This window comes from Artemia sp. Qi Xiang Cuo, chromosome 18, assembly GCF_049724085.1.
Source record: "Artemia sp. Qi Xiang Cuo chromosome 18, ASM4972408v1, whole genome shotgun sequence".
Classification (NCBI taxonomy): Eukaryota; Metazoa; Arthropoda; class Branchiopoda; order Anostraca; family Artemiidae; genus Artemia; species Artemia sp. Qi Xiang Cuo.
Window position 1 is genome coordinate 16887185 of NC_142811.1, and position 18199 is coordinate 16905383.

Sequence of the window (18199 nt, forward strand, 5' to 3'; positions counted from 1 at the left end):
CAAATTACGGAAATGACCATTCAAATATATTAGTAAACAAATTCTAAATGCTACACCTTGTTAAACCCTGAAACGTACAAGGATTTTCGGTCTGAATAAATGAAGGATCCCCCCCCCCCTCCACACGTTCATATATACATGTTGCGCAATGTTCTATTTATGATTATTAGGGATCATTTAGGAGTTGTTACCTAATGTTCTGATCTATTTAATGTTAAAAAAAGTAGCACGAATTAAGTTAATTTTGTTAAAAAATGAAGCTAAAAAAAAAGGTATTTGAGCAAATTTAGCATTATAAAAAGCATCCAACCCAAAAAAAATTATTTTTAGCTTCACGGATACCGCCCAGCCGTGCTGTTGAACCTAAAGTCATCCCATCTAGTTACTAATCTTACAGCGGTTATTCGTACCATGAATAATTCTACCACAAATACTGCTACTGCCAATACTATTCTTATCTGACAGCTACTCCTACCAAGACTAAACTACTACGACTGCTACTCCTTCCACAACATTACTTCTATCAGGTCTTTTCTTAAAACTAGTACCTTTTCAAACAAATACTTCGATCACAAATAATCGAATAGCGACTATTCCTAGTCGTGATAGTATTTCTATCCCGGCTATGGTAGTATTGCATGGTAGACAACAAACCTTTATTGATTATGTTATAGTAAACCGAAGACTGGCAGGATCAATACAAGATACTAGGGTATATAGGAGTGCTGTTATTGATCTTAGATGTAAAGATCGCCATCTAGCAGTGCCTAGGGTTAATTTAAAGCTGGAATTTCGGAAGGGTAACTACCTCCCCGGAAGTTATGATGTTGGTAGACTCCATGATGAGAATTTGAGAGAAACTTTCCGGGAACAGTTAAATACTAAACTTAAGAGTTAAAAATTTGATGTTGTTGAAGATGGTTGGAGTAATTTTAGAAAAATAATTTGTGAAGTTGCTGAAGCTTAGGGAAGAAAGCTAGGACTGCAGCTAAGAATATTAGTGAAAAAGCTTCATGTTTAATAGAAAGGAGAAAGGACTTGTACAAGAATTATCTGAGTGAAAAAGCTTCATGTTTAATAGAAAGGAGAAAGGACTTGTACAAGAATTATCTGAGTGATCTGAGTGATCATATGAAAACAAAAGGAATGTAAAGACATTGGAGAAAGCATTAAAATATGAACTAAGGAGGTGTGAAGTGGAGGCCATGAACAAAATCGCCGAGGATCTGGGAGATGCAGCTAGACGGAAAATAGTAAAATATTGTACTGGTATGTTAATAATTTGAGAGGAAGTAGTCAATCCGGACTTGGTCCAGTTAAAGATAGGAATGGGGCCACAATTAGCGATAAGGACAGAATTAAAGAGAGATGGGCAGAACAATTTGAGGATTTGCTAAACCGATATAGAGTTGCAGAAAAATATATAGAGGAAAATGAAAAAGTATGTGATACCTTGGATGTGAAGGAAGATTTGTTTTGCAGGAAGAATTAGCGACAGTACTAAAAGGATTAAAAAATAATTAGGCTCCAGGTGCTGATAGGGTGGTAAATTAGTTTCTTAAATATAGTGGCTCTGAGGTTAGAAATAAGTTACTGAAGATTATGAATATGATTTTTGAAAAATGGGAAGTACCTAACGATTTTAGGAAAACCTTAATTAAGCCACTTATAAGAGAAGAACAGGAAGGTTTTAGAAAAGGTAGAGGATGTGTCGACAAAATTTTCACTCTCAGGCTAATAATTGAGAAGTGCCTGAGTTTTCAAACACCTTTGGTCCTCAGTTTTATAGATTATGAGCAAGCGTTCGATTCTGTTGATAGAAGAACTTTAGTAAAGGTTTTATCCTTGTATGGTATACCAGACAAATACATTAAAGTGATTAGTGCTATGTACGAGAATAACACTGCAGAGGTTAAGTTAGGAAATTAGGTTAGCAGCTGGATTTGTATTAAATCAGGAGTTAAGCAGGGTTGTGTTCTACCCCCTTTATATGGATTATTTGATGGACTTTGTCTTAAGAAGCACAGGAAAGGCAATGGGAGACCACGGAATCAAATGGGGAGGAAAAAGTTTCCTGGACTTAGATTATGCTGATGATTTAAGCATCCTAGATGAATGAACTTTTAGAGTGTTTGCGAGTTCAGGGTGCTAGAATAGGTTTGAAATTAATGTTAAGAAGACTAAGTCACTAAGGCTAGGAATAAGTGAATATGAAAAGGTGACGTTGGGTAACGAAAAGATTGATCAGGTGGGCAGCTTGACTTACCTTGGTAGCATCAGAGGCAACGCTGTAGCGTTGCCTTTAGTAAAGGCCATACGGATCCAATGTTTTATTATTTATTTATTTATTATTTATTTTTTATAGTGCCCTTTTTAATAGTCGAAAATGATTGGAGGGCAACTCGCCCCCCCACGCCCATCACTCCCCCAAACACATCCAATCAAAATTTGGAGATTGCCATTTTGTTCAGCGTAGTTGATTTCCAGATAGAAAATATGTTTTTAGGACACTCCTCCTCAACCCTCAGGGCAAGGGTTTTAAGTTATGCCCTGGGGGCATATAAGGTTTTTATAGAAGGGGTTGTCGTAGAAACTTCAAAGGGGGCTCATTCGATTGGAAATCGAGAGTTCTAATGCCCTTTTTAATAGTCGAAAGTGATTGGAGGGCAACAAGACCCCCCCCCCCTATGCCCATCATTCCCCAAAACACATCCAATCAAAATTTTGAGATAGCCATTTTGTTCAGCGTAGTTGATTTCCACAGAGAAAATATATTTCTGAGGAGGACACTCCCCCACAAACCTAAGGGCAAGGGTTTTAAATATGCCCTGGGGGCATATAATGTTTTCATAGAAGGCGTTGTCGAAGAAACTTCAAAAAAGGCTCATTCGATTAGAAATTCAAAGGGTTAGTGTTCTTTTTAATAGTCGAAAGTGATTGGAGGGCAACTAGCCCCCCCCCCCCCACGCCCATCATTCCCCCAAACATGTCCAATCAAAATTTTGAGATAGCACATTGTGTTCATCGTAGTTGATTTCCAGATAGAAAATACGTTTTTGAGGAGGACACTCCCCCAAAACTCTCAGGGCATGGGTTTTAAGTTATGCCCTGGAGGCATATAAGGTTTTTATAGAAGGCATTGTCGTATAAACTTCAAAAAAGGCTCATTCGATTGGAAATTCAAAGGGCTAGTGCCCTTTTTAATAGTTGAAAGTAATTGGAGGACAAATAGCCACCCCCCACGCCCACCTGTTCCCCAAACACATCTAATCAAAATTTTGAGATAACCATTTTGTTCAGCGTAGTTGATTTTCTAATAGAAAATATGTTTTCGAGGAGGACACTCCCCCACAACCTTCAAGGCAAAGGTTTTAAATTAGACCCTGGGGACATATAAGGTTTTTATAGAAGGCGGTGTCGTAGAAGCTTCAAAACAGGCTCATTCGATTGGAAATTCAAAGGGCTAGTGCCCTTTATAATAGTCGAAAGTGATTTGAGGGCAATTAACCCCCCTCTCAAGCCCACCTTTTCCCCAAACGCAACCAATCAAAATATTGAGACAGCCATTTTATTTTCTAGCCCTTTGAAGTTCTGGAAAATAAGGTCTTTGAGGATGACGACTCCCCCACAACCCTCAGGGCAAGGGTTGTAATTTAACTTTAAAATTCCAGTTAAATGAGCCCTCTCTGAAGTTTATACGACAATGTTGTCTATACAAAACCTTATATGCCCCCAGGGCATAACTTACAACCCTTGCCCTGAGGGCTGTGGGCTGTGCCCTTTTTAATAGTCGAAAGTGATTGGAGGGCCACTAGCCCCCACATGCCCATCATTCCCCCCAACACATCCAATCAAAATTTTGAGATAGCCATTTTCTTCAGCGTAGTCGATTTCCACATAGAAAATATGTTTTTGAGGAGGACACTCCCCCACAACCTTTAGGGCAACGGTTTTAAGTTATGCCCTGGGGGCATAAAAGGTTTTTATAGAACGCGTTGTCGTAGAAACTTCAAAAAGGCTAATTCGATTGAAAATTCAAAGGGCTAGTGCCCTTTTTAATAGCCGAAAGTGATTGGAGGGCAACTGCCCCCCTCCCCCAGCCCATCATTCCCCCACACACATCCAATCAAAATATTGAGATATCTACTTGGTTCAGCGTAGTTGATTTTCAGATAGAAAATATATTATTTAGGATAAAAATCACAAAAAACCCTCAGGGCAAGGGTTTTAAGTTATGCCCTGGGGGCATATAGGGTTTTTATAGAAGGCGGTGTCATAGAAGCTTCAAAAAAGGCTAATCCGATTGGGAATTCAAAGGGCTAGTGCCCTTTTTAATAGTCGAAAGTGATTTGAGGGCAACTAACCCCACTCTCACGCCCACCTTTCCCCCAAACACATCCAATCAAAATTTTGAGACAGCCATTTTATCAAACGTAGTTTTAAGTTCTGGAAATTAGGTTTTTGAGGATGACAACTCCCCCAAAGCCCTGAGGGCAAGGGCTGTAATTTAAGGATTCTCCAAATCCTTCCCATTATTTCTTATGGAAGGGATGCTCGTATAAACTTTAGAGAGGGCTCATGTGACTGAAAATTGAAAGTTCTTGTTCACTTTTTAAGAGTCAAAAGAGATTGGAGGGTCACTAGCCGCCCCCCCGCCGCCTCCACGCCCTAAATGCATCAGATAAAAATTTTGAGATAGACATTTTGTTAAAATATTTCAAAGTTTTGATAACAAAAAACTCCGGTGTCGACACAGCCCACCCGGGCCCGGGGGTAGGTGTTGTAAGTTATGCCCTGGGGGCATACAAACAATCAAACAATCATTAAATAAACAATCAATGCAAACAACCATACAATAGATATTAATGTAAATTAATAAATAAATTGGTGCTGATATTAATGTAAATTAATAAATAAATTTATGCTGGGTGGAATTTAACGCGGGGGAATTATCAGCAGGAAAAGAAAATGTTCTTATAGGGGGGAGGAATTTCCCAGGGGTGAGTTTTCCAAATGTGAATTATTCAGGGAGGGGACGACTAAACCAATTCGATAATATTCTAAATTTTACATCTGACAGTACTGGGAATAAAGAATCAACGGAAATGTCAGAGATAGTACTTCAGGTTCTTTTAGACGATTTTGTTCGTGTCTTTTGAAAGAAGACATTTTGAAAAGACAGATTATTTTTATTTGTATTACATTCTCTGTGGCTGCTCAATTATGCAGGTGAAGGGGGAGACTTCCCCCCACCACTGTTTAGGCTCAGGTTTCAGTTTTTATCTCAAGGCTTAAAAATGAAGGCAATGCGATAAAAGTATAACTCAAAATAACATATATAGAATAATATATGTAAATAACACGGAACAATTAATCAAAATTGCATATTATGAGTTGAGGCTTACCCAAATTATGGCCCATGGGGCATACCATTCCAAAATCTATGAAATCAGTCCTGCAATAACTGAAAAAATAAAGTATTTTTGAGTATTTTACAGTCTTTCACAACTCAAATGGCCCAAAATTCTACAGTCCAATTAATCTATTTGATCTCTTATATCGGGACCGGAGAAAATAAGTAAAGTTTCAGCCCATATTGGACGAGTTTCCCATCTCACCCTCCACCTCTCCTTCTGTCTACGCTAAGGTTTTCTTCTTTATGCAGAGTACTTTGCCCCCCACCCCAAAGACTTTAATAAGGTAAAGTTTTGTATGGGAAGAACACATAGTAAATCCATTATAATTATGCAATTATAAGGTTAAAATACATACACTGTGATAGATTCAAAATTGCTTTGGCACACATAATCCTATTAAGGTCAATTCCAAACAGTCGTGATCCCTTTATGTCAGCAAGTGAAATGGTATAAACCCCCTTATTAGTGCTATTTTTTCAATCCATTCATTGTTGTCAATCGCTGTCCACACGTCATGCAAGCTGTCTATTGTTCATATATAAGGTTTTTATAAAATAGGTAATCTTCTATAATTTTAAAAATTCCTCATTCTATTTAAAGTTAAATTTCTATAAACTTTTTTTTAATTCAATAATAATCGGTCATTACTCACCCCCCCCCCCATGCCATATAAACTTGAAACTTTTTGTAATCAAAAACAAACAAAAATTAATTTAAAAAAACTGTCCGAAAAATAAGTTTTTCAAATAAAAGTAAAGGCCATTTTAAACTTAAGCTCAGGATATACAAATACCTGTTAAAATTCAAAAATAAAACGACCAGAAATTACTATTAAAGCATAAATGAAACCCAAAACGAACAGAAATTAAGTAAACCATTTTAACAAAAACATACAACAAGTAAAAATATAAATGAATAAATAGATCTTAAAGCGAGTAATGATTAGATTGAATATGAAAATCAAGCTTAAAACGAAAACAAATATATTGCTATTAAAGTATAAATGAAACTTAAAACGAACAGAAATTAAATAACAATCAATACGAACAAACATACAATATATATTAATGTAAATGAATAAATAAATCTTAAAACGAATGAAACTTAAATTGAATATGCAAATCAAGTTTGAATCGAATAAAAATAACTACAAACAAGAATTGGGTATCGCCTCACTGCAGAAGCCTAAAACCTACTGCGTCATTGGCGCTTTACTGAAAACGAATTATATTACAAATGTTTTCTTTTGTAATTAATATTGAAAATAAATATTAAAATTACAGTAAAATTTTTAACTGATGAGCTTTTATCAATTAATATCACTATGCATCAAATATTGAGTTTAATTTATTAGTTCTTTTCAAGATTAGTCAAGACAAATATAGTTTCACTACAAACAAAATTTTGATACTGCCCCCTTCTTTAACTGTCAAAACCTAAAGCCTTCTGCGTCGTTGGTGCTTCACTGAAAACGAATTACTCGTATATTACAAATTCATTATTTTCCAGTTCTTACAGAATTGAAAATGAAAATAAAATTACAGTGAAAAAAAAAATCTTGAACTGATGGATATTTCAACAATTAATATCATTATATATCTAATATTCAATCTGATTTTGTTTATACTTTCCAAGACTGTTCAAGACTCATATAGTTTTGAAATTTTTTTTTTAACTCTGCCATTTTTTCTAACTAATCGTGTTGGTTTGTTATGAAAACATTCTATGACTTCTAGGCATTTCTATTTGAGCGGAAAACTGCACCTCAAACTTTGTGGAACATGCATTTTCTTGCAGGAACAACCAAAATATAATAAAATGTCAAGTTACGGAGTGTTCCACTACTCGCAAGCAAGTGCCATTTGAAGTTTCCAATCCGCTTGGTTAATTTAGAGGGTGGAGGGTAGGCTAATTCTCGTAGCAACCCCACTCTGTCGTGGTATGATTCACTCTTTCAAAAGCTGGCGTCCGGGCTATCATATAATCTACCAAGCATAAAACTATCCCAAATCAGTATCAATAAATAAATGAAACCCAAAACGAACAAATATTAAAATAAATATTAGAGTCAAACTCAAAACGAGCATAAATTAATATGAGTAGGGTTCAAAACCCTTATGCTTTCTAAAAGCCAGAATATAATTTGTACTTTACTGAAAAAAAATTCAAATGAGTTTACTGAAAAAAAATGTGCACTGTTAATTTAATATACATATGCTGATATTTGTTCCCTAAAATCTTAACTAATGAAAGAATTGTTTTCAGTAAAGCGCCAATGACGCAGTAGGTTTTAGGCTTCTGCAGTGAGGCGATACCCAAACTCTTGCTTGTAGTTATTTTTATTCGATTCAAACTTGATTTGCATATTCAATGTAAGTTTCACTCGTTTTAAGATTTATTTATTCATTTACATTAATATATATTGTATGTTTGTTCGCATTGATTGTTATTTAATTTCTGTTCGTTTTAAGTTTCATTTATACTTTAATAGCAAAATATTTGTTTTCGTTTTAAGCTTGATTTTCATATTCAATCTACACATTACTCGCTTTAAGATCTATTTATTCATTTATATTATTACTTGTATGTTTTTTGCTCTGATTGTTTGTTTAATTTCTGGTCGTTTTGGGTTTCATTTATTCTTTAACATTAATGTTTGGTCGTTTTGAGTTTGAATTTTAACAGGTATTTGTATCTCCTGAGCTTAAGTTTAAAATGGCCTTTACTTTTCTTTGAAAAACTTATTTTTCGGACAGTTTTTTTTAATTAATAACTATAAATGACTCATAAGGGTAATCTCGTTTATCCAGTCCTCGTACAAAATTGGGATGGGGATCACTCGAGCCTAGATTTTGAATTCTAATAAAAAAGAGATTGCCATGTACCAAAGAGTTATTCTCGGCTGTTTCGTGCTGCAAAACCAAAAATTTGGCCCGAATATGGCCTAAAAACAAACGAGCAAAATTATGAGATAGCAAAAGATTTTGAAATTATCAAAAGACCTTGTTCATCAGTTTTCAAGAACAAATTATCTGCCAGTCACGCATTTTTCTGGACATAAAAGTAATGTATATATAATGGAAGTTTTTTTCAAATTTAATTTTTTTTTTAAAGATTACTCTGGGTGGGTGATTAATTATGCATAATATAGCCAACTTGCACAAATAATTTTGAGAAGATGTTTAAGGATTTTTCTGAATGAGGGGGAGGATGTCTGGAGTTCAAATTGTATTTCTTTTAGCATGTATTGGACATTTTCTGGAAGGGTTCTTTGGATTTTAGCATTCATTAATTTGCAAGAATGTATTATAAGCCTTTCGAATTCTCAACAAGAAGTTAAAACCCCACCATATGGGGTATGTATATATACTTACAGCAGATATTTGCTTACAGAAGAAACATGAAGCGATTATGAAGCCCTTTATTCCATTTTGAGGAGCTGAAAAAATTCTCCAAAAAGAAACCATAATTTTTATTACAATAATTTTATTTATTCATATTCAAAGGGAAAAATGACACTTCGGTCCCATGTGTGAACCCTATTCACATATTTAGGGACAGGATCAGCAGATACCGTTTGAACACTCAGTTTTTAATGCATGTTTATATACATATTCAAACTGAAAAACGTAGATACAGATTCATGAATAAAACTAACTTTTTTTTTATTGAAAACGCTGTTTATCCCATTAAGACACTTGATTTTTTGGTGTCACGATGAGGCCAATAACAGTAACAAAATTTTAGTTGAAAATCTGAATAAGAAGATTAAGAAACTTGGTAAAAATTAGGATCTTGGGAGGGCGACGAGCCCATGATACCTCCCTGTGCAGGTTCGTTGTTATAAATAGTCCATAAGATTTATTATTATTATAATTATTATATATATGCATATATGTATAAATATATATATATATATATATATATATATATAATATATATATATATATATATATATATATATATATATATATATATATATATATATATATATATATATATATATATATATATATATATATATATATATATATATATATATATATATATATATATATATATATATATACTGTCCAGTTTATAGTAGTGAACGAATTGTCCCTCATATGAAAGAACACTGGGAGTTTATTCTCAGTTTTGAGTCCTTTTCCAGCGTTGTACGCTTTTTGATATATTTTGTAATGGTCCTGGCTTTACCAATAAATCTTTTACCTTATTTACATCACAGATTTGTGCATCTGTCCTGCCAATGGTTAGGTTACTGTGTGGCCTATTTGATGAACTTAGCCTTCGAACTACATACTAAAAGTCAACAGTGATGTAAATTAGGAGAGGGGGCAGCAGAGAGCATGTGCCCCCGTAAATTTCTTGCTTCCCTAGATGTTGAAAAGAGGGTATTTTCACTGGAAATTTCTCTTTTTTGGAATTTTAATCATAAAAAAATTGAAAAAAACGACAAATTTGCCCTCCCCCTAGCAACTGCAAAATACACCCCCCGTCCCGATCTTTTTGGATCGACACTACAGAACATCACTATGCTTTAAGGTCACGCATGCAATTCTCCGCTATACGGGGGAAAATATTACATATATAAGGGGGTATTTGGGAGATTTGCCTCTCCTAAATAGCTCACTCTTACGCTAAAGTTTCTTTTTAACTTTTAAAGAAGTTATTATTCTAATTGGACAGCCTTTGTGATTCAAGAGTCATTCCTAAATAAATGGAACAAAAATCAAACTTTGGTTATTATAAGGTTATTATTAGTTAAAAAAAAAGGTAGAACTAATAAGCAAATTTCATTTTAATTATTCATTGACGGTGAGCCAAAATCAAAACCTGAATTGATTCAAAAAAGTTCAGAAATTAACTTTGCTTTCGAACTACATACTAAACGTCCCCAGTGACGTCAATTAGGAGAGGGGACAGCAGAGAGCATTTGCCCGCGTAAATTTCTTGCTTCCCTAGATGTTGAAAAGAGGGTATTTTCACTGGAAATTCCTCTTTTTTGGAATTTTCATTGAAAAAAATTATAAAAAAGCCCTCAGTGTTAACTTAATTTTCGCCATACCGGGGAATGTGATCTGAGAGATGAATTCTCAATTCGCCACGGAAAATACACTGTGCATAATTTCGTGTCGCATGATGAATTTTACAGTGTGATGGACTGTGATGCACAGTCGATGCAGTGAACTGTCAAGGTTGACGAACTAAAAGTGTGGCGAATCGCTATGACAAACCAATGTGAGCATCAATAAGACAAACTCTGACAGCAGGAGAACTAAGCAATAATTTTTTTTTGAAATATGTTTCTTCAAAGTTTGCAAGACAAAGCAAATGCCATGGTAAGAAAAAAAGTTGGCCCAAGTCATTAATTGCTAGCTTTAATAAGAGTTCTGCCTCACTTCTGTCATCGCTGAAGCCCTTTCTTCTTTTTATTTTTTTGCCCTGTCGCATGAAGGAAGCAAACTAACGGAATTAATGAATAAAAAATATGCCGATTAATCAATAGAGATTAAACTAACCAGTGAATCAACTGATAATCGATCAATAAATGAGCCAAACATGGTAAACAAGAGAGCTAGTATATTCATAGAGGAGAAAAAACGACGAAAGCATGAATATATGACTCGAGATATGATAGTGAAAAGTCAAAACCACAGCGGATGAGGATTTGCTAGATGTTTTCTAGAGAAATTGCCTAAGGATTGTTCTGGGTACCCAGCTGACTGACCGTATTTCAAACAGTAGGCTGTACGAAAAGTGTGGTTCAATCCCGTTTTAAAGGGTTATAATGAGAGAAAGGTTGAGATGGTTAGGGTGCGTTCTGCAGATGAAGGATGACAGATTGAAGAAGATTGTCCTTTTCGGCCAACCGTTTAGGGATGAACGGAAAGCAAGTCGTCTGCGGTTGGGGTGAGAGTAAGTCATAATATAAAGAAAAATTTAAGGGAATCGGGAATTTCATGGGATGGTGTAAAGAGGGATGTTTTGAACAGAATGGAATGGAGAAGGCGTGTGCAGAGCTGTGTCGGCCTCAGGCGGCTGGTGCTGCGGTGAGTTGTTAGTAGTAGTAGTGAATACAACGCCGAACACTTTAAGACGGTGTAGTTAGCGTTGGTAGCATAGTTAACGTTGGGAATACGCAAATTGTTGATGATGAAATTGCTAACAAGCGCTATTAAATTTATACAATTAATTTTGCTCACTCACTTTCAAAGTTTAGAGTGGCACCACTGAAAAAATATGGTACATCTCTTAAAATCTCATAATTTTGAAATAACCCCAACAAAATCAACAAAATTGCTGTATTTAGGTATGAATATCAGTGGTGTTATTTTTTGAAAATCCTGCGGGGGGGGGGGAGGCGGAGTTGGAGCCAAGTTTCCCAAGTCAAGCGAAATGGAAAATGAGTTATATAGCACCATAAAGGCAAAGATCTTTTTTCTCTGGATGGTTGGATTATGTAGGCCTATCTTAGTTTTGACAAGATTTCTGAACCAAAACATTTCAGATGGAGGGGAGGGGGGGCAATTCCCCCTGACCCATAGTAAATCAAACCCCTGATGAACATACTTAAGATAGGTCATAGGAGGGTCCTTTACCCAATCATTGTCCTTTACCCAATCATTGCAGATTTTAGTTTCGTGTTTAGCCATTCTATTCAGAAAGGAAAATAAAAAAATTGAACATAATTTTGACTCAAGTTTTTTTATATAGTACATTTTTTTAGTATTTTTAGTGATGAATTATTCTGTAGTAGTAATTTTGTTAATAATTTTATAGTAATAATTTTAAGCATTTTCAGTTATAATAAATTATTTTTTGTTAGTATTTTTAGTACAAAATATTTTTTAAGTAATATTCTTTTTAGGGCAAAGTCAGTTCTCAAAACTTAGTTTATGATTAGGCCTATGTTAAAATCCTGGTTTTGCCCAGTTAGCAGGAGCGATTCTCCAGCATTTTTATTAGGGGTGGGGGGGGGCAAGAGGGGTCCATATCTGGATAGTCAAAGGGCATGGGATGTAAAAAAAAATTTCTCCTCATTATTGGGGGGGGGGGAAACTACCCCCCTTGCCACCCCCAAACAACGCCCCTGCCGGTTAGCACGTGATAAAATCCACATAATGCGGTAACTATAAATGATTGAGAATCGGACAATAGCATGAAGTTGGACAATGAGTTCAAGGGCAATGATATTTTTTCATGTATCATGATATGACATGATATCACATTTTTTTATATTTATAGTAAAAGTTTCAATACGGAACTAAATTGCAATTTGGCGTGACACAAAATGTGCTTATTGCTCATTTTATTCAGATGATTTCCAAAATTTCCTCAGACAAACACTTAAAAATAGCTATTCAAAATATAAACAATGTTCCTACAAAAATTAATTCATATATTTGAAATCAGTGTCATTTTGACACAATTAAGTCAATTTGCAAAGTATACAAATAAAGTGAAGGAGTATATAAAGAATAAAGTATTTTCAAAAGCATAAATAAAGGGTACTGGTGGATTAAACGTACTCTTTTATATACTGCTAAAGAAGTCAAGTTTGGTTAATACTAATGAAATAAAATAGCATGAATATATAATAGTTTAGAAACAAATTTGGGCTAAACCCCAAATAACCCCAAAAAATCAACAGTTTAAGTATCGTAAACGCAATGAAAACTGCTCTTTGCATTCCAATTCTTAATAGCGGTCGCTTGAAATAACCAGTCTGGCGGGTATCTGTCCCGGTATCTGTTGCATCTCCAGCTTGACACTCCATATACAGTATATAAAAGAGTACGTTTAATGCACTTGTACCAAATAAAGTATAAAATATTATCGCAATAAAACAAAATAAAGTATATTTAACTTAAAACCAAAATAGATCACCTAGACTCCGAGGGAATAAAACGTTAAATGGCTTTTAAGCAAACAATGTACACAATCCATAAAAATCTTATTATGATTTTCGATAGTTTATATTAGTTGCTTTAGTAATAACTGATTTCTCCACAATCTCGTGTAAATATTATGATCATTTTAAAAGTAATACACGATAAGATTGTACTTTTTCTTCTGAAAATGTTTCAGCCCAAATAATTTATCGAAAGTAATTTAACTAAATATGAAAAGTAAGAAATGCATTTAACTCATACGACTCTGTCTCAGATCCCAAATTCCGATTGTCTATCATGGCTTCGGTAAGACCACCAAAGATACGGGCATATAAGACTGCTCATTTGACGAACCAACAGAGGTGGTTCTAAGGGGGGGGGGTAGAGGGGGAATTTGCCGCAGACATGGAAATTTTAGGGATGCAAAACTTCAAATAAATAATCTAACGGTTATAATCATTTTGTAATTTTTGAAATTTTATTTTTATTAAATAAAGTAAAGGGCACAGTCACCATTCCTTGAAAATAAAAGTAAATGGATTGCATTTAATTAATTTCAGTGTTGTTAGAATCAATTGTACAATACGGAGATGAAGGTCTTCGCAAACGTAAGAGTTGTCTATAAAATATTATTAACAATTGAAGTGTCGATGGTCAGTGGTGATCGCTTAACAGACTTAACTTAATGTTAACGTACCTCCAATCGGCCATGGGCCAGGGGCGACTAAAAGATTTAGGGTTAATAAGCATAGAACGTAAAGAATTAGAAACAATGGAACGAGATAAATAAATGATTTTTCAGTGGCTAATGTAAGAAAAGCCGGACTTTTTTTTAATAAATGAACATTTTGTGAAAATTTGGCCTGAAAATTTTTGGGAGACAGGGGGGGGGGGCAATAATCAAGATTTTTCCCAGGCGCAAGAGAGGGCAGAACCGCTACTGTGAACCAATACCTCGGTTCCAAAGTTATATATTATCCCCTCCCCCCAAAACAGCAGTTTGAATTAATTGCTTTAATAACATTTAATTTCGCCAATATCTCTTAAACATATAATTATTATCCTTTCATAGGTAATTATTTAAAAAGAAAATCTGAGAAAGAAGTTTTCAAAGAAAATTAAAGAGCAATATTAAACTTAATACCAGCAGAAATAAATATAATAATTCAAGCTTAAAACAACCAGAAATTACGCCTAAAGAATAAATGAAACCCAAAACGATCGCAAACATAAACCCAAACGATCGCAACGAAAACGAACGTAACGCAAACGAAAATGAAACGAACATAACGCAAATGAAACGAACGTAACGCAAACGAAACGAACGTAACGCAAAAGAAACGAACGTAACGCAAACGAAAATGAAACGAACGTAACACAAACGGAAATGAAACGAACGTGGCGCAAACGAAAACGAAACGAACGTAACGCAAACGAAACGAAAGTAACGAAAACGAAACGAACGTAACGAAAACAAAACGAACGTAACGAAAACGAAACGAACGCAAACGAAACCCAAAACGATCGCAAACATAAAGATAACATGTACAAATATAGATTAATAAATAAATCTTAAATCGGGTAAAAATTAAACTGAATATTCAAGTCAAACTTAAAACGAATAGAAATTATTACAAACGGAAGTTTAGGTAGTTTCCCCGTTCCCCTCCCCTAACCGTAAAAGTTTAAAGCTTATTGCTTTATTGCGACCACCCCTTCTATATGAAGTACAGCATGGCAAAAAAATATAATACATTGCACAAGAGGGATAAGTTGCCTACTGATACACGGAAAAAATGCTTTCTCTTTTTTTTTTGTATAATGTTTAAGCTCGAATAGAATTGTCAAAGTAATTGAACCAAAATGAAAATTAACAAATGTAGTAAACTCACATGATTTCTGTCTCAGATCCCAGATTCGGATTGTGCTATCGTAGCTACCAGAAACAGCTTTGGTAGGGTCACCAAAGAAACGGGCAGATAAGACTTTGTTCGTGTGACCAGTTAATGTATGCTGCAAAAAAAGACCGTTAAGTGATGTTTTGAAAAAAGTCAACTCGTTTCACACAGAGATCCTTATCCCCAGATATGAAGCTAATTTTTTTTATACTTTTCATATTTTCTGCGTCCTCGTTTCCAACCCTTCTCTTTACTTTAAAGCAAATCTGCGTGCTGGTGCAGAATGGCTTCTTTTCAGAAGGAAACACTACAAATTCTGAACACAACTATAAAAAATTCTAAAACACTTGCTTATATTGTTCCTAAAATCGCTTCACATCGCTTTACCACCTACACCACCTCCCTTAATGCGAAAATATATAGCCCAAGTTATATATTCTCATGCGTTTTTCCATACGTAACTCTTCAAATAGATTTAACGGCAAAGAAGCAATGTTGATGAAATCAAGAAGTGGAAAAATGCATGTAGAATATATAATTCTTGATTTGTATATAATATACAAATCAAGCTTAAAACGAACAAAAATATTTAATTGAAGTTTAAATAAAATTTAAAACGAACAGAAATTAAATAAACAATCATAACAAAAAACATACAGCAGGTACTAATATAGATGAATAAATAAATCTTAAAACGAGAAAACGAGTAGAGGTTAAGTTGACTATGGAAATCAAGCTTAAAACGAACAAAAACATTTTGATATTGAAGCATAAATAAAACACATAACGAACAGAAATTAAATAAACAGTCATAACAAAAAACATAGAACAGGTACTAATATACATGAATAAATAAATCTTAAAACGAGTAAAGCTTAAGTTGAATATGCAAATCAAGCTTAAAACGAACAAAAAAATTTATTGAAGTTTAAATAAAATTTAAAACGAACAGAAATTAAATAAACAATCATAACAAAAAACATACAGCAGGTACTAATATGAATAAATAAATAAATCTTAAAACGAGTAAAGCTTAAGTTGACTATGCAAATCAAACTTAAAACGAACAAAAACATTTTGATATTGAAGTACAATAAAACACAAAACGAACAGAAATTAAATAAACAATCATAACGAAAAACATACAACAGGTGCTAATATACATAAATAAATAAACCTTAAAACGAGTAAAGCTTAAGCTGAATATGCAAATCAAGCTTAAAACGAACAAAAATATTTTTCTATTGAAGTTTAAATAAAACTTAAAACGAACAGAAATTAAACAGGCAATCATAGGAAACAGACATACAGCAGGTACTATTATAAATGAGTAAAGAATCTTGAAACGAGTGAAACTTAAATTGAATATGCAAATCAAGCTTGAAACGAACAAAAATCTCTAAAAACAAGTGTTTGGGTTTTGCCTCCTCTCACTGTAAAATTCAACCTACTGCGTCATTGGCGCTTTACTGAAAACCATATGTTCCCTGAACAGTTTAGTCTGAAGTGAATTTGTCCACTGTATACTAGAACCAGATGCAGATTGAGCATTAGAAGTTGCGTTATAATGAAACTGATATGCGCACCTGTATGTTTGTTTGCTATGATTGTTTATTTAACTTCTGTTCGTTTTTGGTTTCATTTAAACTTCAATAGCGAAATATTTTTGTTCATTTTAAGCTTGATTTGCATATTCAACTTAAGTATAACTCGTCTTAAGATTTGTTCATTCATTTATATTAGTGCCTGTTGTATGTTTTTTGTGTTGATTGTTTATTTAATTTCTGTTCGTTTTGGGTTTCATTTATACTTCAATAGAAAAATATTTTTGTTCCTTTTAATTTTGACTTGCAGTATTCAACTTAAGCTCTACTCGTTTTAAGATTTATTCATTCATGTATATTAGTACCTATTGTATGTTTTTTGTTATGATTTTTATTAAATGTCTGTTTATTTTGGGTTTCATTTATGTTTCAATAGCAAAATATTTTGTTCGTTTTAAGCTTGATTCGAACATTCAATTTAAGCTTTACTTGTTTTAAGATTTATTTATTCATTTATATTAGTACCTGTTGTATGTTTTTTGTTATGATTGCTTATTTAGTTTCTATTCGTTTTGGGTTTCATTTATACTTCAATAGCAAATGCTTTTGTTCGTTTTAAGCTTCATTAGCACATTCAAGTTCTAACTCGAGAACTTTCAAGCTCTACTCGTTTTAAGATTTATTTATTCATGTATATTAGTACCTGTTGTATGTTTTTTGTTATGATTGTTTATTTAATGTCTGTTTATTTTGGGTTTCATTTATACTTCAAAAGCAAAATATTTTTGTTCTTTTTAAGCTTGATTTGCATATCCAACTTAAGCTCTACTCGTTTTAAAATTTATTTATTCATGTATATTAGTACCTGTTGTATGTTTTTTGTTATGATTTAGCCATTAGGTTAAAAATTGTTCAAAAGTCAGATAACAAAAACTGAGGTCTCGACACAACCCCCCCCCCCCGGGGCCCGGGGGCATATATGGTTCTTATGAAAGGGATGCTCGTATAAACTTCAGAGGGCTCATTTGATTGGAAATTGAAAGTTGGAGCTCACTTTTTAAGAGTCACAAGAGATCCGAGGGCCACTAGCCCCCTCCCCCTCCCACGCCTTCTATTGTTCAAAGATCGGATAAGAAAAACTCTGGTGTCAATACAACCCCCCAGGGCCCGGTGGAAGGTTTTCTAACTTATGCCCTAAAGGCATGTATGGTTTTTATGAAAGGAATGCTCGTATACACTTCACAGAGGGCTCATTTGATTGCAAATTGAAAGTTCTAGTTTACTTTTTAAGAGTCAAGAGATTTAGGGGCAACTACCCCCCCCCCCCCACGCGCTTTTTTACCCAAATCCATCCGCTACAAATTTCGATATAGCCAGTTTTTTGAAAATTGTTCAAAAATTAGATAACAAAAACTACGGTCTCAACACAACCCCCCAGGAACTGG

At 34.1% G+C, this 18199-nt stretch overlaps 1 protein-coding gene across 1 annotated transcript in view; it reads right to left on the reverse strand.

Annotated features, from left to right (window-relative positions):
- The window catches only part of Atg16 (Autophagy-related 16), a 274634-nt gene that overhangs the window by 82413 nt on the left and 174022 nt on the right, over window positions 1-18199 (reverse strand). Inside the window, exon 7 of the mRNA XM_089104133.1 lies at window positions 15205-15325. Coding sequence (XP_088960259.1) covers window positions 15205-15325 — 121 coding nt within the window. The remainder of the gene's footprint in view (window positions 1-15204; window positions 15326-18199) is intronic.